Below are 23,841 nucleotides of genomic sequence, written 5' to 3' on the forward strand. Positions count from 1 at the left end.
TTTTAAGGCTCACCCAGACCAGGTACAAATCCTGGCTTTGGCATAAAGCGGGTGCACAGAACAGGGAAGTTACCTGAGCTCTCCTGGCAATGGCAGCCTTCTCTGAAAAAGGGGGCAATCACTGGCACTGCCCACACCAACCCTTGCTTTTGAGGATTAACTATGTTAATCTTTACTGAGGGCTGATCGTGGAGCTTAATCTGTGCATGCCAATATTTCTCCTATTGCAACTAAAAGTAAACTTCGTCAGTTAAACCAAACAGCCGGTTCTTTGATACCCAAATAGGCTGAATGAAAACACTCACTGTCAGTCATCCATGGATTCATTTACTCATTCAATGTGTCCATTCATTCAAGAAGTTATTTATTTGTTGTTTGCTCTATGCCAGGCAACGTTCTAAGCAACAAGCATACAACACTGAACAGACATAACACCTGGGGGTAGGGGAGACAGACAACAGATACACAAATATGTACAATGGGTCAAATTGTGACAGAGGCTATGAAGAAAAAGGGAGTAAAGGAGAGCAGAGGGCATGGTGTGCGTGCACATGATCGTGTACATTGTCCTACTTTATGCGGGGTGGTCAGGGAGGATCTAGATGACAACATGACATTGGAGGAAAGCCCTGAGAGGACTGAAGGAATAAGATATGCAGACACAGGACAAAGAGCTGTCCATGGAGAAATACCAGTGATGCATCTGGTTCAGAGGCAGCTCCCTCCAAACAGATATGTATAGATGATGGTGAAAGAAATAATAATGTAGCAATAACATTACATCCCATGTTATACAGTGCATTAGTTTGCAAAAAGAAGTCACCTCCATAATTTTTGGGTTCCCCCACAGTCTTGTGAAGCAGTTATCTCCATTTTACCCTTTGACAACTAAAGCTTGGAACAGGGTTTCTCAACCTTGGGACTATTGACATTTTGAACTGGGTAATTCTTTACTAAGAGGAGCTGGCCTACACATTGTGGGGTGTCTACCATCCACCCACAAGATACCAGTAGCATTCTGGACTTTTTTCCCACTCATGGCAAATAAAAATGTCTCCAGACATTGTCTAATGTGCCTGGTAAGGGGGTGGAGGTGACAAAGTCACCCCTGCTTGAGAACTACTAGCTTAGAGAAATGAAGTGACTAGTTCAAGATTTCAAAATTAGTGAGCAGAGAAGGTTAGAATGAATTAACCCAGATCTCCTAGTAAAGAGAGGTTAAGACCATCACCCTTTCCAAAGTGTGCACTTTTCCAAAGTCAGCCTGATGGGGGGTGCCATGTAGCAAATGGGGGGCAGAGCATTGGGGAAGCATGTGGTGGAGAGGAACGGCAGGGCAGTTGTCTCCATTTTGTTGATCACTGGTCTCTACTCAGGTATGGAACAGCCAAGTCAAGGGAGAAAGATGCCCAGCTCCCATTCTCATGTCATTGCAGAATTTCCAGGAACTTAGTGGCCAAGAACCCTTTAGAAACTAGAATCCTCCCCTCCCGGGGATGTTAACCACCTACAACAGAATGGCTCCTGGCCAAGCTACAGGGGTGCTTTTGTGTTCAGTATTCACTCCAAGATAGGAAACATGCACGGAAGAGAGTAAACAACCAGCCTAATGTACCATCCCTTTAAAATGCAGAGAGGAAAGGGCACACAATGACTGTCTGACTTGTTAATAATGCCCAGGAGCAGTGACTCCACGGGCTACTGACTGTAAGGGCAGCCACACATTAAGGACCACGGAGGATCCAGGTACCTGGTGGGGATCATCTGTTCATATGCGGGTCAGGGGCCTCTCTCTCCATGTTCAGCGGGTAAGCTGAGTGCCTGAGTGTCTGTGGGTGCTGTTCCCCCAGGAGCCTGGAGCCTCCGCGATCGCCCTCAAGGCTCATTCTGCTTTCATAATCCTGGTGTCTCTGCCGTCCGGTACCTGAGACAGTGGGGACAAAGGTCCAGACATCCTTATTCTTTCAGACAGGAGACCACCTTCTGAGCAATGCCTTACAGAGGAGACAAAAAAAGAGGGCCCTGGGCCATAAAGAAAGAAAACAACTGCTCAACGGTGTGGGGGGGATGCAGTGGGCAGACAAGCTCAGCACAGCTGCTGCCCATGCAGCTCTCCTCTTGGGAGCAAAGAGAACCTTCTCATCAGGGATTCATTCATTCATTTTATACACATATAGTAATCTCATACAACATGTCAGGACCAAGGTCTACATCTGGGATTTAGATAGGAAAAAAAAAAACACCCCTTCAGAAATGAAGTGGTAGAAATGTTAAAATGACATTGGCTGGAAAGTTAGACTGTCTGTATTAGAGCCCCCCCACAACCCCCACACACATTCTCTCAATTAACCTGCTTCGGAAACTCAGGTAGCCCCCTTCTCCTCTCTGTGCCTGTTCGCTGAGTACAACAGGCATTTCAGACAAACTAACAGCTTCTGTTAACTGAAGTCAGAGTGCTGTGCTGAGTATTTTTCATAGAGATTCTCCTTTAATTCTCCAGGAATCTGGCCGAAAGCAATCCCATTTTAGAAGTGAGAAGACTGAGTCCCAGCAGTGTGAGCTGACTTGCTTGTTTTCTCACTTGGTGAATTGTAGGAGTGTCTGGTTTGAAAGCTGGGCTTCTTAACTTTATATTCTGCCATTGAAATTCTCAAAGGTCTCTTGGTCTCTGATCTGCTGCTGGCCTTTCTAGCTGGAAACATAAAAACTCAAGGAGTTGGAGAGAAGAGAGAATGGAGTCCTGACCTGCCACCAAACAGAGCATCTCTTCTCCTTGTACCAATGAGGAGCGGACATACATGTCTTCTAGAAGGTCCTAGAGATCCTAATGCCCTCCCACCTTGAAACAAAATAGGAGACAAATTTCTCACTCCTGTGGCCTTCCCTTTTCCCACAGCTCAGCCCATAAGGTTCAATGTATCCTTCTTTGTAAGAACTTTTGAGTTCAAGAGCCTCCAGGGGCCTGGGAGGATCTAGGTGAAGGACGTGGGTCAGAACTGTCCATGTGGAAATGGGGGGAGAAGCCCTTGGAAGGGTGGTGCTCCCACGAAGCTCCTGCCAAGTACTGGGAGACCTAGGTCCTCAGGACCTCTACTAATCAAGGGAAGTACAAATGTGGACTGTGATGTTAAATATTTTCAGTTGTAAACATTGACAACTTAATCGAAAAAGTAAAACATACTCTTTATGCAGACAAAACAAAAACATATCTGAGAGCTGAATTCCACCCATGAGATTCCTGAGTAGATCTCTGTCCTGGGGTCCTAACCCTGTATCCTTCATTCTGAATGTTACCACGTAAGTCCCTCCTTCTCATTTTGGCCCCAGTTGCTCACCACCTTTGTAAGAGATTTGTTCCCCATTTTCCACTGACTTCTCATCTCATGCACAGCAGAAGCCAATATCCTTACCTCCCAGGTTTTATATGACCTTCTTTTCAATGTCTCTGGGACCCCATTTATTCTCTTGCTCTTTTCCTCATGCTTTGCACACTACCTCATTCCTTGAACACTCCCAGCACACTGATGCCACAGGGTGCTAGCTCCTAAAAAATTCTTCCCTCAAATATCTGAATGGATTACTTCCTCATCTACTACATATTTGTCCTCAGATGTCATCTCATCGGTGAGGCCTTTCCTGGGGGTCCTAGTTCCCTTCTTTGTTTTATTTCTCCTTCATTTCAATAATCATGATTTAATATTATATTTAGCCCTATAGGGAAAATGGAAGTTCCTATGGCCAGGATCCTCACCTGACCCTAATCTACTTGATGATGCAATTGGCCTGCTAGGCTAATGCTTACACACATTGGCAATAAGCCAGTATTGTCTGTGTTGCTATATAAAGCACTCCACCCAGTGCTTAGGGCAGAGCAGAGGCTGGAGGTGAAGGCTGAGACTCGAGTGGAGGCAGAGGCTGGAGCCAAGAAGAGACAGGGATGGAGCCGGACTTGCTGGGTGCAGATGTGACTCCAGCACTTGACCTGCCACCATGAGAATAAAGCTTGGTATAAACCCTTTTACCCTCACCAACTTTCTGTTACCATATTTTGCTCTCAGCAAATTCAGAGTGAACTTGCCTGGAGCTGGGAACAACCTCTGGCCCCGAGCTACAAGCCCTGAAATGCTTGTTGCTGATAACCACAAAAGAGTAGAGGAAAAAAATTGGCAGCAACTGAAGTTCCCATCAATTAACTGTGAGATAATCATAAGATTGAATGATAAATGTGTTGAAATGTTATCATCAATATTTAAGTAAAACATAAGATGTAAAATAATACATTTTCAACTTTCAGTATGTAAAAGGGAAAAGAAAAATCAGGAAAACTGTGGCTATTTGATGAGGGGTTTTTAAAAATGGCTAATTTATGCTTTATTTTTTTAAGTTTTCTACAGTGAGTACACATAACTTTAATAATTAGAAAACATAGGAAAAGTAAACATTGGTCATACTTGTGGGTAAAGATGGCGACTTATTCATTCCCCAGTGTGGACGAGGATATGGAAGCCAGAAGCAGGCTGAAACCCTGTGGGAGACAGTGAGGCTGAGCTGCCTACATGATTTTTGTAACAGTCCGGGCCCCAGTGGGTGATTTCCAGCCATTTCAAGGGAAGCCAGGACAGGAGGTGCGAAGTCCCCTGACTGCTGGGAAATTGCTCCAGCTCTGATCAATCAGGGAACAGTTCCTTCTGCCCCTGACATTTATCAAACCTCCTTCACCCTCATCTGTCAGTGTGCACTGGGGCTGCCTCCCCGGGCACAGTCTAATCAAGTCAGAGTGCCCCAGGGTCCCTGAGACAAACAGAAGGAGCCTCTGAGGGAGAAGGGAGAAAGGGGGGCAGGGAGACAGGGAGAGGACTGTGAAGAAGGAGGAACGAAGAGCAAATGTTCAGAGAACACTCGTTTGTTTTGCTATCGTGGCAATTAATGCTGGGAAGTGACATTTTAAGGGGCTCTGGTGACAGCTTTGGTGACATTCCTGTTTGTGATTCCATGACAAATCTCTGTCTGTATCTTATTTTGCAGAGTGTGGAGACAGCTCAGAGGATGGCTGTCTGGGGATGCTGAGCTCCTGCCTGTTAGAGGCATTGCTCCTTCTTGCCTTGCAGAGCCTGGGTATGTAGGCACGGGGCCAGTGTCCAGGAAGGAAGGGACTTAAAAATCAAAGCAGAACAAGCTCTGCTGTAGAGTCAGGGTCTGGTCCTTTCCGGCAGATATGCCCTCTTTGTTTTCTAAGAAGTCCTAAGAAGAAAATGGAATGAAAACAGATTGAGTTCCATTTTTACAACCTGAGAATTAGAAGGGATCACTTCTAATTGTGTCTAATCTCCAGCTCTATTAACACCACTCTTGACAAATGGTTACCTAGATTGGTTTAAATACTTCCAAAGATGAGGCATTTATGATCTTCAGGACTAGGTGGGGGGCAATGTAGATGTAACAAGTCATAACATTCAAAGCATATTCAGGACCCTGCAGGGATATATACCGCATGGCAAATGAAGAGTGTTGAACTCAAGAGATGTGGCCTGAAGTCCAGCTTCACCACTAAACTTGCTTTGTTATGGGGGTGAGTGATTTATGTTCTCTGAGGTTCAGTAACAGAGATCAAATAATGTTTATGAAGCCATTCTAAAAATGTTAAAGGACTATATAAAAGAGAACAGTTATCACTGTTTTATACCCCACTAAACTGAGTTTCTAGGAAACTCTATTTCCCATTTTGCTTTGTATCTTCTGCAGGAAACACAGCGTCTTGCACATAGTAGGTAGTCAGTAAATGTCTGGTAAATAAGTGAATTGACAGAAGCCTGGTAGTGAGAACCAAAATGAAGGTGTAAGGACTCAAGTGTCAGCCCATCTGTTTCCGCAGACCATTGATGAAGGAGCAGGGGAGACAGAAGGCATGCCGAACCGCCTCTGGGTCATTTTACAGTGCACACTCCAAAGATGGCTTTGAATAAGGAGAAGGGAGAGGCAATTCGGTAAAACGAAGCCAGGGCAGTTTGGTGTAAGGAAGTCATATCCAAACTCTTCTTCTCATTATGCTGGACAACCCATCTTTCAAAACTCATCTTACATGGAACTCCAATGTGTGAACCAGTTAAAAGCAGTTATTAGGGAGGAAGAAATTTCCTCTACCTCCTGAAGTTGTTCTAGCTGGTCTAAGAGTCAAAGTTACATGAGACAGATTAACAGGATAAAAGACAAAACGAAGTTTAATTACCTATTTATAGGACTTCTCACACATGAGATTCCAAAGACAATCAGGAAAAATGAGGTACACGTGTCATCCTAAACCTTTAAGAGGAAGGGGGTCGGGGTCTGAGACTTCAAAGAAAAAGGGAAACAATTCACAGGAATATAGAAGAGTAAATGTTTGGTAAACAAATGTTTACAGAAACAATGGGACACAGGACTTTTAATAAATCTTCTCCCATTCCTCCTTGTCTACCACCCCTAAGTTATATTATAAATATACATAAATTCTTTTTATGCAGTTGGGGGCAGGGAGTGTCAAAGTTTCTTTGTCTTTTGGGTTTTGATTGTTTTCAGCTCTGAAATAGTCTGCGTGCCAAAGTGGCACATCTTGGGGCTTCCTGCCCTCGGGCCTACACAGTCCTGCTCTGGTTAAAGCCAGTCTGCCCATTCTGCCTTCCTCTTGCCCCCAGGTAGCCCTCGCAACAACACCGTCAAATGGGAGCTGATGCTAGGAAAGTGAGTTTCTCCAGCCTCTTGAGAACCACCATCTGGGGCTCCAGGACAGCTGGGAAGGCAGAGGTATTGAGTCGTGGCTTCAAGGACGAGTAGGGTTTCCCAGGCAGAGAGCACAGAGGTGGAACTTTTGGGAAGGTAGGGGTGGGAGAGAGCATGTCCTAAGGAAAGAGAGGGAGGAGATACAAAGGGTCCTTTGGGAGAACCAGTTGAGCAGTTTGAAGAGCAAGTATAGAGATGATGGGACCAGTGGGCTACAGTGTTGGGTGAAAGACTCTAATGGGTTAGCCACAAGGACAGGAGGAGTTAGACTTAAAGCCCTCATATGGGCAATGACATCTCACATTTCCTGTACCTCCGTCAAAACCTCACCTTGAGTCCCCTGAACTATCTCCTGCAGATCTCCTAGGAAGGAACACCTCCAGGAAGAGATCACAGATCCAGTGATCAGGGATCTGTCCCCTTGTGGGTCTCCCAGCACAATGCAGCCTCTCTGAGGCTTGAGAAGTCTTTGAGCTTTAGGTCACCATGAACTCAGAAGCTGTGCAATCAATTCAGGGTTCATACAAGCATTAAAAAGATGACATAAAAAGAATAGAAAACATCAGAGCATGCCATATGTAATAAAGATAAGTATTCTTGTGCAAAACTTATTTTGGAGACATGCACACACATATTCCCATACATGTATGTGCCCAGAGTCCAAAATATATTTCTCACTGTGGATGGTATTCAACATTTTTGGTACACCTTGCTCTAAAGGACTTACTCCCATCTCTTCTTACCTTTCTTGCTCAAATAAATTGACAGAATTAATGCACGTTGTGCTAACCTTACAACATTCTTGGGTTTGGGAATCAGACAAAGCTGCATTCAAATTCTGACTCCACTACTTTTAGATACATAGCTTTGAGATGATCTCTAAATTTTGATAATGATAATTTCTTATGAGATGGATGGGGAGATCTAAGTTTGAATACTAAGCTTTGAAATACTAAATAAGTTTTTTGAAAATACCAAGTCAGTTTTGTCCAGTTCAGAACAAAGGTTAGTAAGGAGTCCATGCCGAGCTTACCAGCCTGTGGAAAGGCACTGTGACATCTGTAGATCCTTTCATCAATTCATCCATTCCTTCATCTACTGATCCCATACCTATCATATGTCAGGTACTCTATTAGGCCCAGAACAAACTAAAGAGACCTGATGCACCATCTCCTGGAACTCTGAGTCTAGTGAGAGGATTAAAATATTTAATAAATAAATCCAAATAATAAAAAATACTATCATAAAAACAAACAGGAGAGTTGATAGAAGACACAGAGCTGAGAAGAACTCACATAGAGGAAAAAAATTTTGTCTGATAAAATGGGATTTAAGCTAAGACTAGAATGATGAGAAGGACTCAGGCACAACAGACAGGTGAGGGAAAGAGAAGGATTTTTCCAGGCAAAGAGAGTCATGGCATATGCAAAGGGCCTGTGGTAGAAACATCGCATGTCTAAAGAACAGAGGAGGAGGTACTGTGACTTGAGCATAAAAGGTGAGGGCCAACAGCAGTGAGAACTCTGGAAAAACTTTAAGCTTGGACTGGCTACAACCAAAGGGACATAAAAGAATGGCTGCTGTGTGGAGAATGGGTGAGGAGGGTGGGCATGGAAGCAGGAAGGTATCTGAGGACGAGGTGCTCTGGGGATGCCAGGCAGAGGGGCGTGGCATAAAGAGGGGATAGATGGGCAAGGATGAAGGTGGTGAAAACACAGGCTGGAGCCTCTGCAAAGAAATCTGAACACTAAGGTAAGGCATTAAATTTTGTCCAGTTCAGAAAAAAAGGTTATTAAGGACTTGGTGCTGAGGTTACCAGCCTGTGGACAAAGGAGCTCTGAAATTTTGGGAAGTGCTACACAAGGAGGACATTTACATGGTATTCACAGGGGTGTCAGAAGGGTGAGTTAATAAACAGGTTCTCAGTTCTCTGTCACCCTAGAGTTCTCTATCGACAACAAACATGAGGTCCCTGGGCCCCTGGGAACCACTCAAAACACTCCAAAAATGGGGTTTTCCTGTTGCAAAATCCCTTCTGCCAATATGGGAGCTCAGAAATACTGTGTAACAGCTCCTGTCTTGGAGAACAGGTGTTAATTTCCTATTTTTCTTCCCAGATTTGTGGGCAAAGCAAGCTCACAGTGGCTAGTTGCCCCTGGGATTGCAAAGCTGGGTGCGTGCCCAAGGATCATGGAAGTCAGGGAATTGCAGTGGGCTCCCATCCCAGCTCTGCCCCATGCCACCATGGCTCTTGTGCTAGGGTTTTAACCTGGCTCAGCCACATTTCAGCTGTGTGACCTTGGATAAGTTACTTAAACACTGTTGGCTTCAGTCTCCTGCTCCACAGAGTAGGGACAATATTAGCACACGACTCATAGAGTATTGTGAGGTGTGACTTAATTCATGGGAAGTCCTCAGAACAGTGGTTATAACTGTTTTATATAACTTATATATAACTAAGTAAAGGTTAACTGTCATCAGGAGCAGTCATACTGGTTTCCTAGCCACCCTCCCATAGGCCTTCCACTCAGGGCTAATTACACATGGCTCCTGGGATAATGAACAGGATGGCAGCTGGGTTCCTACAGGGACTCTATCAAAGGCCTCCTCTCCATCCTCCCAGTAAGGGGCCCGGTCACTCTGAGACTGTCTGGCCTGTGATCCTGAGCAACAATCAGGTTTAGCCTGCTGGCCCCATAGGGGAGTGACTGCGACCCCTTCCCATCTCTCACTGGGGCTCCTGCTGGCATTTGATGCCATTTCTCTTCTCTTCTTCCACCCTAAGCCTTGAACTGAAATAGGAGAGCAAAACAAACAAATGTAAAAAAAGAGCTTTTATTCTGCATCACTTCACCAAAAGAATCATTTCTCAGGGTAACAGTGAGGACTGATTTTGGACAAACAAAAGAATTGGAACCAACGTTAATTGGAAAAAAAAAAACAAAAGAGAAATTGCACATATAAAATGATGGCAACTACATAAAGATCAGAAGGGTTCGTGATAATATATGACTCCTCAATGTGCTGGGGCTGTGGTTGTTTATGCAGATTTGTATGAGGGAGTATATGCAGCCCCCCTTAAGAGTATGAAACAAGTTTAAAAAATGAATAAACATAGCCACACTTACCAAATTACATATGTGTAATTACTAATTACACATGTGTAATGATCACCCTCTAACACACTCATCACCCTCTGCTTTTAAGCATCTATCTTACAGAAACAACCTCACACTTAGCAAGAATGTGTATGTGTGTGTGTGTGTAAGTGTGTATGTACAAGATGCTTATTGATTCCTCAAAATGCCAGTATGAACAGGAGATAATGTCAACAACAGGAGGTAGTAAATATTGGTGTACCTGGTAGGTTCACATTATGGGATCCTATACAGCTTTCAAAATGAGTAAGATAGGTGTGCATGGTGACATGGAAAGATGCCTTTCATACAATGTTTAGTAAACTATTAAACTGCTGCAAAATGACATATTTGGCTGAGATGGTCCCATTAGTGTATATCTGAGTGTAAATATATATATGTATATATAAATAATCTGAGTACCAAATACATGTACATGTGTATGCATATAATTTATATGTATGTATGTAACTTAAATGTATAACACATACATACATTTTATATATATATATATATATATATATATAATATGGATATAAATATATATCCATACATGTGTATGTCAGAAAATGCTAGAGTATAAAATCAAACTATTATCTTATCAAGGATTAGTTTTTGGGTCCTGTCAGCTAGATAAGATAGAAAGACAAGGGTAAGACTTTCAGTTATTGCTTTATATAACTCAGCCTGCCTGCCTGCCTGCCTCTCTCTCTCTTTCCCTTGTCTTACAAAGAGCATGCAATTTTTCACAATAATAAAACAAAATTAAGAAAACCCAATATTCATTCTGACATCCCCTACCCTATCCCTGGATAAAGGGATAAATTCATCATTTTAATTTCCTTGAGCTTTCATGCATAATATTCAGGGAAAGGAAACATAAATTCAGGATGGACAAGGAGAATTGGAAGTAATTGTATCAAGTTTCTGTTATGTACCAAACACAGTGACGAGCATTCACATGTTGGCATGACTACCTTCTCAGCAACCTGCCGAGGCGTAGCAGCAGTGATATTCAAAACACCTGAGCATTTCTAAGACACTCACAGGAAAGACAGGATGCCAGCTTTCACACTGGAGTAGTGTTCTAAAACTACCTTTTCCTAGACAGTAGGGACTTCAGCAGGGTGCCTGGGGAGGGGCTGGGCCTGCCAGGCAGCAGAGGGTGTTGGGTGGGCTCAGGCAGCAAGCTACGTCCCAACTGGCACAGAAGTTCAGTATTTGACAAAGGGCATAAAACTAACATTTTATATCCACTATACTTCAGGAAGTAAAAATCAAAACAAAACAAAACAAAACAACAGAGAGAGGGTCAGCAACATGGGTGTGCATCAGCTGAATGTCAGACGTTCTCAGTTCAACGATCTTGGAGTCCGGGAACCCAAACATTTGTTGCTTGGTAATGAAACTTTCTCTCTCTGTGCTCCAGATTGCCCCCTCTATTATTTGCAGATCCACACTGAAAAAAAGAGGCTGACAGAGCTCAAGTGTGATAGAGCGGTTTGAATTTACAGGTCAATCCTAAGTGTGAAATGTGCAGGATGGATCAGCCCTTAGTGCTGCAATTTCAAAGGGTTATGGGATTACTTTTATATGGACTCCCCAGGCTCTAAGTACCTGTTCGCTCCTGACAAAACTCATGGCTATTCCCGGGTCACCCCATGAAAGAGTTATCTCACTGTCCTAAATAGACTCCCCTCCCTGGGTTTCTAAGCTTGACAAACATTTCTCCTTTTACTCAGCCCTTAACGAAGCCCTTAAGAAGTCCAATTTGCCCACTGAGCATCGTGGAAAGGTGGGTCTGAGAGGAAGGGCCCGGAAGTAGAAGAGAAGGAAGTAGACTCTAAGCTCCAGGGCTGCGCTAAGCAGTGAGGGTTCCTCTCAGCTCACAAAAAGGAGTGAGTCAGTGTCAAAACTGGGATCTCCAGGCCAAAACTCCATCCCATCATTATCGCCAGCCTCACAAAGACAATGAGGAGAAAAAAGCAGAATGGTACCTTTGTAGTGTTTATCTAAAGGACAATAGCCAAATTCCATCTACAAACAACGTGGAGCTACAGACACTTGATAAACACAAAATGAACACATCCCGTGCTGTGTCCAAATAATCGACTGGCCTCCAATAGAACAAAAGTAATGGGGTCTTTGCAAACAAGTGAGCAGTTTTCATAATCATGAAGTACAGTATGAGCCAGCAAAGTTGCACAAAGCCACCATGATCTCTGGCTGCATCGACAGAAGCATTAACAACTGGGAAAGTAAGGTCAAAGTCCCAACTCTGCTCAGCAAGGGGAGTGGACAGTCAGTTCTGGCGCCACACTACAGGACATGAAAAGGTAGAATCGCCATCTAAAGGACAGTGCCAGGATGGTGAAATGTCTAAAAAACATGTCACATAAATCTAGTGAAAGAAAATGGACTGTTTATTTAGGTTGATTTCTAGAAGGTACGGAGGAACCTGTTTTTTTTCTGTAGTCAGATTTCTCAAGAGCCACCTTGGAGGAGCAAGATCAGGTTGACTTTCTTTGTGGACACAGAGGGCCAGGGAAACAGATTTCAACTCAGTGTAAGGAAAAGCCTCCTGAGAGTAGTGTCTAGAAAGGGTACAAGCTTCCCCCTGTGTAGTTAGACAGGAGACCCTGGAGAGATACTGGACTACATGGCTTCTGATGCTCCTCAAAACTCCAATCAGGAACACTGACACTCTCGTTTCTCCCACCACTATTTTAGAACCAGAAAAGGTAAACTCTGCGAACCCCGCAGAGAGGTGGCCCCGAAACCCGAAGTGGCTTAGCCCAGAAGATGCCGTCTGTGTCCCCAAATACCCAGGCTCTGCGCCTCCCCGCAGCTCCCAGAACGCCTCCCAGAAGGTGGTGGGCACCAAACAGGACTCACCTTTCTTCTCGAAGTCCCCTTTCTCTTCCCCTGGTCGGCCCAGACTGTCCAGGGCGTGGGTCACCTGGCTGCCGAACTCGTCCTCGCGGGAGACGTGGTTGGCGCGCCGGGGCGGGTCCTCCTCCTCCTCGCAGTCGTAGTCATCCAGGATGGGGGTCTCCCGGATGGGCACGCCGATGACGGAGCCGTGGGCCTGCCGCCGCGAGGAGCGGAAGCCTTCCCGGGCCTGCGGCCCCAGCAGCACCGACGGGATGTAGTGGATCTCGTGGGTGGCCTCCGTGCTCGCGCTCTTCTGCGGGACGCGGCGCCGCTTCTGCCAGCGCCTCTGGGCGAACAGCGCCACCGTGAGACCCAACAGCATCAGCAGCAGTGCGATGAGGCCGCCCTGGAGCAGAGGGACAAGGACAAGGACAAGCGAATGGGCCCCTGCTCTGGGGGCCACGGGCGGCTTCCCAGTCACCACTCAGTGCAGACCCCAGGTGCGCCTCCTAAAGCCTCCAAGCCACCCGCCATGGCTTTGAGACACGCTGTTTTCAAACCTGGCTTTCTCACCAACAAACTGTGTGACCTTTGGAAATCTGTTTGACTTCTCTGGGCCTTGCTTTTCACATGACAAGGGTGAGTAAGAATCCCTGCCCTTCCTCCTTCATAAGGTTTCCATGAGTTGCAAAGGAGACGGACAATGGTCATGCCAGAGCAGCGCAGCCTGCTAAATGTTGGGAAGAGCCAGGGCTGTGGCTTCACACAGGCAAGCATCTGAATCTCTACTTTGCCTCCCACCGGCTGAGTGGCCCCAGGACATTTGCTCACACTCTCTTGGTCCCATTTCCTAATCTCTAGAATGAGTTCCACTGAAGGATCAGGAGATATATTTGCAGCAGGTTAGAAGAAAGACTAAGACAGCATAATTAAGTCAAGTATAATTTCTGCATAGTCTACATTTTCTTCATTGTCAGAAACATTCATCTTTTAATGTCTGATTCCCAAAAAGGAGCCTGGGACAAAGTAGTTGTCTCATAAATATTTGTTGAATGAATGAATGAAAATATGCACCTTTCTGAGGTTCCTTTATTCATAAGTTTAAGGTAACCTGAAGTTTATTTTTCTTCAGGACGTCCAGCTGGTAAATATTTGATTGAGCCATACCTTAAACTGCAACAGGCTAAAATGCTTGTGAACGCATCTTAACATGAGCCATGAGATCATGAATAACCCTGCTCTGTGAGTTCTGCAAGAGCAGGAGTATTTGTAGAATATGTCTGTGTCCTGCCGAGGGTTTGAGGTGGAAGGTCCGCATTCTCCTTGCCTCCCTTTATTTACTCTGCAGCAGAAACATCTCCCAAGAACCGGGGTAGGCCCCCCTCAGTTACCTTGCCTCATGACGCTTTGGGCTTTATGTCTGGGAGCCTAGAGGCCACTTTGTTGAGTCCCTGCTGTGAACTCCCGAGAGTTGGGAAGGATCACCCTTGCTGTACCGGGCAGAGGGGTGAGGAAATCAAGAGGCTCAGAAAGTCAGATGGTGGGCAGCAGAGCAAGAGCTGAGCCTTATTCTTTGTGTGTTTGCTTGGTTTTATTCTTTACCTCTAACACCTATATTCTTTCAATCACCACCATGTGGTTGATTGCTCTTCCTTGACCATGATCTCATTCAAGGCAAGGACAACTTCTGATAATTACTCGTATAACATCTAACGAAAATGATAGATGGATACATTATCCTGGCGCAAGGGTGGGGGTGACTGCTGTTAAGGATACCTGTTTAGCCCAAGAGGAACGTTATTTACCAAAATGCTCTTGCTACCCTGCTAAGGGTATTGGGAAACCACTGAGTTCTTTTTTGCAAGGCCCTCAGCTTCCTCGGCTAGAATTCATCACCTCTGTGCAGGGAGGGGTTGGGTAGGTGAGCTAGGAGGTGGCCAGGTACACAGGTATGGCTGAGGAAGGTTTCTTTGGATATCAGAACTTAAGACCAGTATACTAACCAAAGAAAGCTTTAAGTATATGTATTTATCTATATGTGTATGCACATGTGTGTGATCTGTCAAGTATGTGTAACACGGCTATGTGGGTATAGTTGATCACCTCTGGAGCTCCACCAAGACATGACAGATCCTTTTTCCCTCCATAGAACAAACATTAGTGATAGCACTGTGCCTAGAAATCATCTGTAACATGGTTATTACTTGTGGGCTTCTTACATCAGAGATCAGAAAGGAAGGAGACAGAGGGAGGGAGGGAGGACTTAGAAGGAAAGAGATCAGAGGAAAGGTGGGTGAAGAGAGGAAGCAGGCAGGAAGAGCACTAACCCTTGATAAAACCACAGCAGGCCCTTCCTTACTGTATGACTTCATGTTACTCTATTTCATTACAAACTTCAAGGCAACCCTGTGTGACAGAGAACATAGGTTCTGTTCCGTAAATGAAATGAGGAACAGGTGGTTCAGTGGGATTAAGTAAACTGCTTGAAGTCACATGGGTTTTGGTCCAACGGTGCAAAGGATGTGGAGAGAGGAGACTGGAAACCAGCTGCTCATTATACAGCCACTGGCTACTTGATACAGGGTTTCTCAGAGCGAACAGAGGAGAGGAAACATGGGAAAGAGGGTGAAAGCACGTGAAGACAGAGGGAATTCCGAGAAGGAGAACGGAAAACGTTCCTTTCAAATCCAGGTTTCAGTGGGCACATCTTGAGGCTGACTCTTCAAAGCAGCTTTTAACTTGGTCCACTGATGACCTTGCAAAGTCTGCCTGCCGGACCCAGCCCTCTGTCTTCTCATGCTCTCACTTGCTGTGCGGGTCAGAGGCCCTGCCTGGTCCCCAGCCCCTTCTCACCTTGATAATGGGTGTTTGACACTCATATGAACATGGCATATCACCCAAACCAAGACCAGCCTCAACAGAGAACTCTTGTGCAACTGCCACCCCACCTTCCTGGCCCCACTGCCTCCCAACCCGCCCTGGTCACCGCTACCCACCCCCCATCTTCAGTCAGCTCACAAACCCACACTGGGTGCTCCTGGAAGGCAGGAAGACCCCTCTTTTGCCTCCAGAGCCCTCCAGCAGTTAGCAGCTAAGAGCTAGCTTTAGAGTGATGCAGGTTTAGTCCAGGGTGTAATACTTACAGGCTGTGCCACCTTGAATAGGTCACTTTATCTTTCAGAGCCTTGATTTTGTCATTGGTTAAATAAGGGCAGTATTCACAGTGTTATGTTACTGGGTCATTGTGAGGCTAAATACAATGTGTGTCTTTAGTGCAGTGTGGGGCACATGGTAACCACTCAGGTTGTTATCTGTTGCTAATGCCAACAGCATTCAGCAGGTGTATATTTAATGCTCCATGAATACATAAAGGAATGAAGGGATGGATGATTTCTCCTCCTGGCCCTGAATGCCTGTTCTGCAAAACTTGTCTTGAGTCCCCAAATCCTGCTCAATCTGGACCAAACACTTCAGAAATGCTCTGTCATTTACCATTACAACCGTGCATGCCAGGCATCACTGTCCTAGGTTAAGTGAGGAAACTGAGGCAGAGAGACAAGGGGTCCGTTACCCAAGGCAGGGCACCTGGGATTCAAACTACAGCATGGCTGCCCAGTCAGTCTGGCGTGGAAGAGGACAGCAGCCTCAAAGGCCTAATTAGCCACTGCCTAGCCTTGTGTCTGCCTCCTCACATTACCTAGGCAATTTCAGGTGATAGCCCAGTACAGGAAACTTCCAGAAGGTGGAGCAGAGGCACACCACCCACTCCCTTGCCCTACTCTGATGGGGACTGAGCTTCAGATTCCCTTTAGCTTAATGATCCACTGATTCTCTAGCCACAGGCATTAGCATCTGATATGAGCCCAAGCAGGTGGGTCTGGCCCTCCTGTTGGGGTACAGGCTCCCCATTTGCCTTGGCCTCTGTTCCCCCAGCCTCAGCTGAGCCACCAACCATGTGGCTTCTAATATAGATTGAAATTTAATTGTGAAAACTTGGCCAAGTGAGAATTCCAGAATTAGAGGGGTTACTATGCCACTGACCTTACTGAAACAGATGTCCCCGGGCAGGGCTCTGAAAGGGTTCAGAGCACCTCACTCAAAACACGGCAGCAGCTTGGATTATTTATATTATTTATTATTTATGTTACAAGCATCCGTCCAACATGCTCTATGTTCCCAGAGCCTGAAAAGGTAGTGGAGTACAAGAAATTGGGGACAGGCTCTGAGCATGCAGGAAAAATGATCCTGGATTCAAGTTTACTCACTGAGTCACTTCAAATTATCCAGGTTCACCTTGAAACCCTCAGCTGACTCATCTGTTAATTGAACTTGGAGATACTGGGAAGGGCACAGTATGTAAGGGCAAAGACTAGGGGTCAGAAAGAGTTCTTTAAAATCTCATGCCACCATGTATAAGCTAGGCCATCTTGAATAAAGGACTCAATCTCTGAATCGCAATTTTCTGACCCCATAAAATTGGCTTAAAAACCATACTTATAGAAGGAGGTAACATGAGCCCATGGATGTGGGGTGCTGCACTTGGTGCCTGGCATGTGGTAAACCTGTGATAAACAGATTCATGGTATCCCCCCAAGGTTGTTGTGAAATCAAATTTGAGCTCTGCTGTGATAGCCCTTACATACTGAGGGGTGCTGTGCACAAGCAAAGGAGCTGAAAAGAACCTTCGGCCACCTCTGTTCTGGTGGGACATTTCGCGCAAAGAAGCGAGATGAGTAACAGAGTCAAGGAGAAGCTAAAACCTGCATGCCCAGGACGCCGTACTATCCATACACACAGAGCTGCACTCACGCTGGTTTATGGGCTTCCTTCACCAGGGCAAGCAGACGGAAGGCAGAAGCCATTGCTGGAAAAGTGAGCAGGCCCAGAGCATCCTGCCACTGAGGCTACACACCAGGAGAAATCACAAGCTGTGGAGAGAACACTGCAGGGCCAGAGGGGAGCCCAAGAGGGAGAAGAGGACATAGAGAAAGGCTGAGACCTTTTAGAAAGCAAGTTATGAAGAGGCCAAGGTAGAGGGGTGGAAAGCTGAGGCCCTGCTGGTCTCAGGCATGACCAGATGCCAAACTGGAGTTGGACTGTGTTTACTCTTGGGCAGCCCAGGACAAACAGGTTAGAGAAGTGGCAGCGATTTCTAGAAATAAAAATGCCAGTGTGTTAGTTAGGGGTTGGTTTTTGTAAGACTGCAAGCAGTACAGGTCTTGGGGTGGTTAGTTCTATCTTGTTCTTAGAGGTCTAAGGATTTCACTAAGCCACCAGGCAGAATGGAGGAAAGAGATGGTAGAAGGAAGGTGCATCCACATCTCACATGGAACCTTCCCTTACCAGGAGTCCCCCCAGAGCAGCATCAGCTCACTCCTCCTGTTCTATTACTGACAGTGAGTCTCAGATCGCCCAATAGAGTCAGACAAGGGTGAGAGTGGGCGATGCTGAGGGCAGATCAGCGTCATGTGGAAACTGGACTTATCGGGGAGTATATGGACCATATGCCTGCTTCTTGTTGGCTGTGTGACCAGCTGGCTGATAGTTTACCTCCTTGGACTGCAACAGGCTCAGCTATAAATTTTGCTGATTTTCCTAATGTGAAAAGTCATGCTAAGGATTAAACAAGACAATAAAAGGTCTGGCACCACAAAAGTCTACAAATGCCCGCCTCATTGCTTCAGCCTCTCTATTCCTATTTCCTAAACCAAATCATTCCACAGTCCTCCCCCTTGCTTAAGACCCTTTCCTGGCCCCCAAGGACCCACAGAATAATGTCCAGATGTCCAGCCTGGCCCCCAAGGGTGCCAGCTTCCTTCTCATGCCCCAGCATCCTGTGAGTCCTACCTGGGACCCTGTCCTGGAGCCACACTGGGAGATTAGCATTTTCCCAAGTGTGATGCTCTGAGGTCTTCCATGCCGGCTGCTCCCTCAGCCCAGAGCCTTACTCACTCCCTGTAGTGGTTTGACTGATGACCCCCAGGACCCTCAGAATGCGATCTTATTTGAAAATAGGGTCTTTGCAGTTGTCATTGGTTAATATGAGGTCATACTGGATTGGGTGGGCTCTAAATCCCATGACTGGCATCCTTCTAAAAAGAGACACACAGAGAGACAGAGAAAGACCACGTGAAGATGGAGTCAGACTAGAACACTGCAAGCTCAGGAGCACCCAGGATTCCTAGCAACCATCAGAAGCTACTGGGAGACATGGGACAGATTTTCCCTCAGAGCCCCCAGAATGAAAAAACCCTGCTGACATCTTGATCTGGGGCTCCTGGCCTGAACTGTGAGCTAATACATTTCTTTTGTTTTACGGCCCCTCCCCCCACAACCCCAGTTTATGGTAATTTGTAATTGTAGCCCTGGGAAACCAATATACTCCTCCTTATCTGCCCATCTCGACTCACCCAGCCATCTCAGCTTGGAGAGCATGTCCTCAACTGGCTGTGCTGCTACAATACAGTCATCTGGTTGACCATTTTCCCACTCTAGGTCCTGAGCTGCCATTTACCTTTACCAGTTACCCAGCCTAAGATGTAGTGGTTGGCCCAGAGAAGGTGTTTAGTAAACAGGTAGAAGCCTAAATCTTGACAGGAGATGCGAGAAGAATTTAAATCTTACAGACCCCGTAGCAGCTTTGACCCCAGCATCCACAGAGCGCCGGATCAAACCTCACACATTCCCTCTTCGCTATTCTGCCTGTATCCCAAAGCGAGGGCCTCCAGCTGGTTTGCTTACATATACAATATCAAACACTAAAAAATATGTAGAGATGAAAAATAAAAGATGCCCCCAAACTACCCCACTGAAAAAGCCTTCTGAAAAGTCACACTTAGAACTCCAGTCAGCCTGGCTTCCTTTTAATCTTTTCTTCATGTTAAAATATCCAGGCATGGGAGAAGGAGCCAGAGACAGGAAAGAAAGGGGTAATGTGAGGAATGCTTTATTTGACAATGTGTCGTTAGGAAACTGATTATTTCTGTCTCTGGCCTTTTTAATATTCCCTCACAATGGCCAAGCTGCAAGGGGATTTGGTATTCTAAGACTGGATTTATAATACTCTGTTCAGCAGTGATAAGAACATGGGCCTTTAATCCTCAGAGCTGTGAACATGCATATTCTCCCAAGTAATGTCCTTCTCTTCTCGTCACTTGTGTCTGGTCTCGACAGCCAGCCCCAGAATGGCTGAAGACTGACGATCCACTGGGTATTCTCTTGGCCATTTGCCGAGTGACAAAGCAAGAAAAGGGCTCCAAGTTCTCTGGGAATTCTCCATTCAGGCCTCAGTCTATATTTAGGCTGCAGAGATTACTAGAATATTGTCCAGACCCTTGGTGTTACACATAAGGAAACTGAAGTTCAGGGAGAATGGATGTGACCAAATTCACACAACACCCTAAACTAGTACTAGAAGAAGAACATGCAGCCAGTACCCCCACAAACTGCTGAAAAAGCATGTGAATCCTGATAGTGTGGTCTACAAAACAGCTCCCACCACCTTCCCTTTCTGTCTATGACTGCACTAGGTCCCAATCGCCGTGCCTTTCATGGTGATCATTTTAATGCACTCTGGCTGATCTCCCAGGCTCTGTTCCCCCTGCCCTATTTTCAATCCATCTTCCCTACCACAGCCCAGGCACAGCTGGAAACAGAGTCCCTCCCTCCACACCAAGCCAGAAAGTCCTGTGATTCGGCAGTTCAAGTTCTTGTCAACCAGGCCCCCATCTTTGTGGGTAACCTCATCTCAAATACATGCTTTTGTGTAGTTGTTGTTGATGTGTGTGTGTGTCTGTGTGTATATATATATTTTTACTGAAGTATAGTTAATATATAGTCAAAATATATGCTTTTGAGGTATCTTTCTCAAAATATATGCTTCATCCATCCATGCAATCAACCCTACCAAGCGCTTACTATGGAGGAAGAGCAGTGATGTGTGTCTGACTATGTGGAAACTTTCCATGTTTCTAGAGAATGTCCTGAGATTTCTGCCCAAGCCATATCCTCTGCCGGGAATGCTGCCTTCGCTGTTATTCCTCACCCCCACATCTGCATGTCCAAATACCACCCAGATTTCAAGGCTAACTTCAATGCAATCTCTGCGGTAAACTTTTCTAGGATATGCCCCCTCCAGTTCAGCCAGAAGGAACCTCTTGATCCTCTGAATTCTCACAACATTTCATCTTAACACTCACTTAAGGAGCTCTAGCTTTTTCTACCTTGTATCAGAGTTTGATGCTTATAATTATCACACCCCTTGCACAGATGAAAGAGTGAGGGCTCAGAAGATAAACTTGCTTGAGAAGACCCAAGAAGGTGCAAAATATAGGATAAGGCCTCCAAGCCAAGAGACTTTCCAGTAAACTGCAGGCTCACTCTCTCAGGGGCTGGATTTGTCCACGGGACCTCAAGGGAGATTAAGATGATAGCACAGGTGAGAATCATATTGCAGGAGGCATGCTCATGCTTTAGGTATACAGGATCCAGAGATTTCTTTTTTTAAAGCAACAAGGTGGAAAGATCACATTGAATGGATGAGATGGGGAGTCTGGAAACAGAGGGACCCCTGCGGTAGCTGTTAACCACCTTCTAGGACAGCATTTCTCAACTGGTGGCAATTTTGCTGCCCACCCGCAACCCAGGAGACACTTGATAATGGAGATATTTTTGGCTGTCATGACTGGGGAGAGGATGCTACTGGCATTTAGAGGGTAGAGGCCAGAGAATCTATGTGCAACCCCATGCATGGGACAGCCACATATGACAAAGAATTATCTTGCCCCAAAGGGCAATAGTGCAAGACTGAGGAAGTCCTGGTCTAAGAAAGAGGTGATGAGACCCAAAATTAGGCCATAGTGGCTTAGCAGATGGGGTAGAAATAAGACACACTCCACAGGCTGGGAAGACTTGGTGTTTGAGTGGCAGGAAAGGGGGAGAAGGAAGGTACCAACAATGTCATTGAGGTGAAGATTCTGTCATTGGATGAGAGGGGACTCTATCTAATGCTAATTTTTTTATGGGTAAGCTCCCAGGAGGTTATAAAAGATCCCAGTACATAATTAAATGAAGAGGTAAGTTTACTAGTGTGAATAATTAGGGGAAGATAAATTTACAACAGATAAGGATTTGCTTATATATGCATGTATGTATATATTTGTACATATAAAAAGACTCAAACCACTTTTATATGTCTTTAGTTAGCTACATTTATCTATAGTTATCTCTTTGCCTCTAGACAGATATAGGGTGACCTATTTAAGGAAGTCCCATTATAGTAAATGAAGCATTTTTCTTTTAAACTAATCATCTACTTATAATACAGACACTAGTTTATTTCCCAAGATAATGCCAAGGAAATAAAGTAAAAACGTAGCAATTCTCGGGAATATATTCATTCCCCACCCAGTTCAACCTTTCTCAATCATCTCTAGAGCATATCAGAATGGGGCCCAAATCCTGGGAGATCATTCTGAACCCTGTGCAAATTAATCGGGGGGAAAACTATCGAACACTGGGACACCAGCGCTTGCCCATGAGTCAGAACAACACGGACTGTAGTGACGGTTCTACTACCTGTCCGCTGAGTGTCTTTGGGCTTCTCACTTGTACTTCCTCAGTTTTTTCTTCTGTAAATTGGGTTATTAACATCTACCTGAGTGGGTTTGGGGAGGATTAGGTGAGACTGCATTATAGAACACATTTAGCACAGTGGCTTGCAAATAGTGGGTCTCAGGAAATATTAGCATCCTTATTGATCTAAAGCCTCAGACCCTGAAAATAGATCCAAGGTAGTGATAAAGCCACCAATTCCCATCCACTACAATATGAGTCTCTGTACAGCTTTCCAACCGCATTCCCATCATCACACCTGCTTTGCTACAGGTTCTAAGCAATGTGGCCTTGACCATTCTGCCCTTCCCTTCTCTGGGGTGAATAGGTGAAACTGGATGGTTTCTAACAATCATTCCAATTCCAATATTCTAGCTTAGAAAGGCAAAGGCAAACATGAAAGCATTTCTGAACAGATGAAACATACATATTTTTATGACATCCTGCCTCCTATTACAACTACAGATGCATGCGCCACACCACACCACTTAAATGTCCCATGTAACTCACACCATCTCATGCATCTGTGCTTTTGCTCATGCTGCTCACTCTGCTGGAAATACCTTCCCCAACTTGTTTGTCTAGTCCTTTAATCCTCAGCTTTTAGGTCATGAGATCTCAACAAGCCTTTCTGAAACCTGCTATCTCTAGCTGCGTTAAATACCACCTTCTGGGCCCCTCAGTGACTCATGCTCTGTCTGCCAAATACCCTCCCACCACTCTGAGTGGCCCTGGAGGCCGTCCTTAATCAAGTCTGTGCACCAAAGACATCAAGCAGTCCTCATTATGCATTCGTTGCATCTCTGCGGTGGGAGGCAGTGAAGGGAATTGCCCGGTTTTATTTATTTCTGAATGAAGTTGAATGGTCCAAGGTACATAGTAGATCCTCAATTACTGGTTGAAGAATTAATAAATGAATCCATTATAAATGCCTCTCTGAGGACAGGGAGCTGAAATATATCTACATCTGTTTGGCAAGTCTCCATCTGCATGTGAGAGAGGGCTGAAGATAATTCACATGAGCCATTTAGCACAAATCAGTATCATCCTCTCTTTCCTCAGGTGGCCTCTCAAGTTCTGTCGGAAATCCCACTCTGAAGGATGGATGAATAGACAGGATGGGAGACAACATTTTTGAGAGGATTGATTTTCTTCCTATTCGAGTCATGAAGATGAGCAGATGAACCCAGATGGTCAGGGAGGAGCCTTGCACTCATGTATTGGTTTATTCATTCCCCAGGTTAAAGGTGTGCCTACAAGAAAGCCAGCTTAAGTTCAGGTTTACTGTGCCACTCACCAGCAGTTTAACCTTGGGAAATTCTCTCTGTGAGATTTAGTTTTCACAACTCTAACATGGGAATAATCCATTCACCAAAAAGGGTTGTTGTGAGGATAAGAAGATGTATGTAAAATATGTCACACAGCCCTTTGCCTATAGAAAACATGCAATACACAGGAGGCA

The 23,841-nt window shown here is 45.3% G+C and overlaps 1 protein-coding gene across 4 annotated transcripts in view; it reads right to left on the bottom strand.

The window, feature by feature from the left end:
- ASTN2 (astrotactin 2) overlaps positions 1-23,841 on the bottom strand; it is an 821,466-nt gene that overhangs the window by 624,802 nt on the left and 172,823 nt on the right. For all 4 annotated transcript variants that reach the window (XM_036915513.2, XM_057498978.1, XM_036915512.2 and 1 more), the window contains exon 3: positions 12,789-13,173. In XM_036915513.2, the coding sequence (XP_036771408.2) occupies positions 12,789-13,173 (385 nt within the window). The remainder of the gene's footprint in view (positions 1-12,788; positions 13,174-23,841) is intronic.

The sequence above is a fragment of the Manis pentadactyla genome, chromosome 3 (assembly GCF_030020395.1).
Source record: "Manis pentadactyla isolate mManPen7 chromosome 3, mManPen7.hap1, whole genome shotgun sequence".
NCBI lineage: Eukaryota > Metazoa > Chordata > Mammalia > Pholidota > Manidae > Manis > Manis pentadactyla.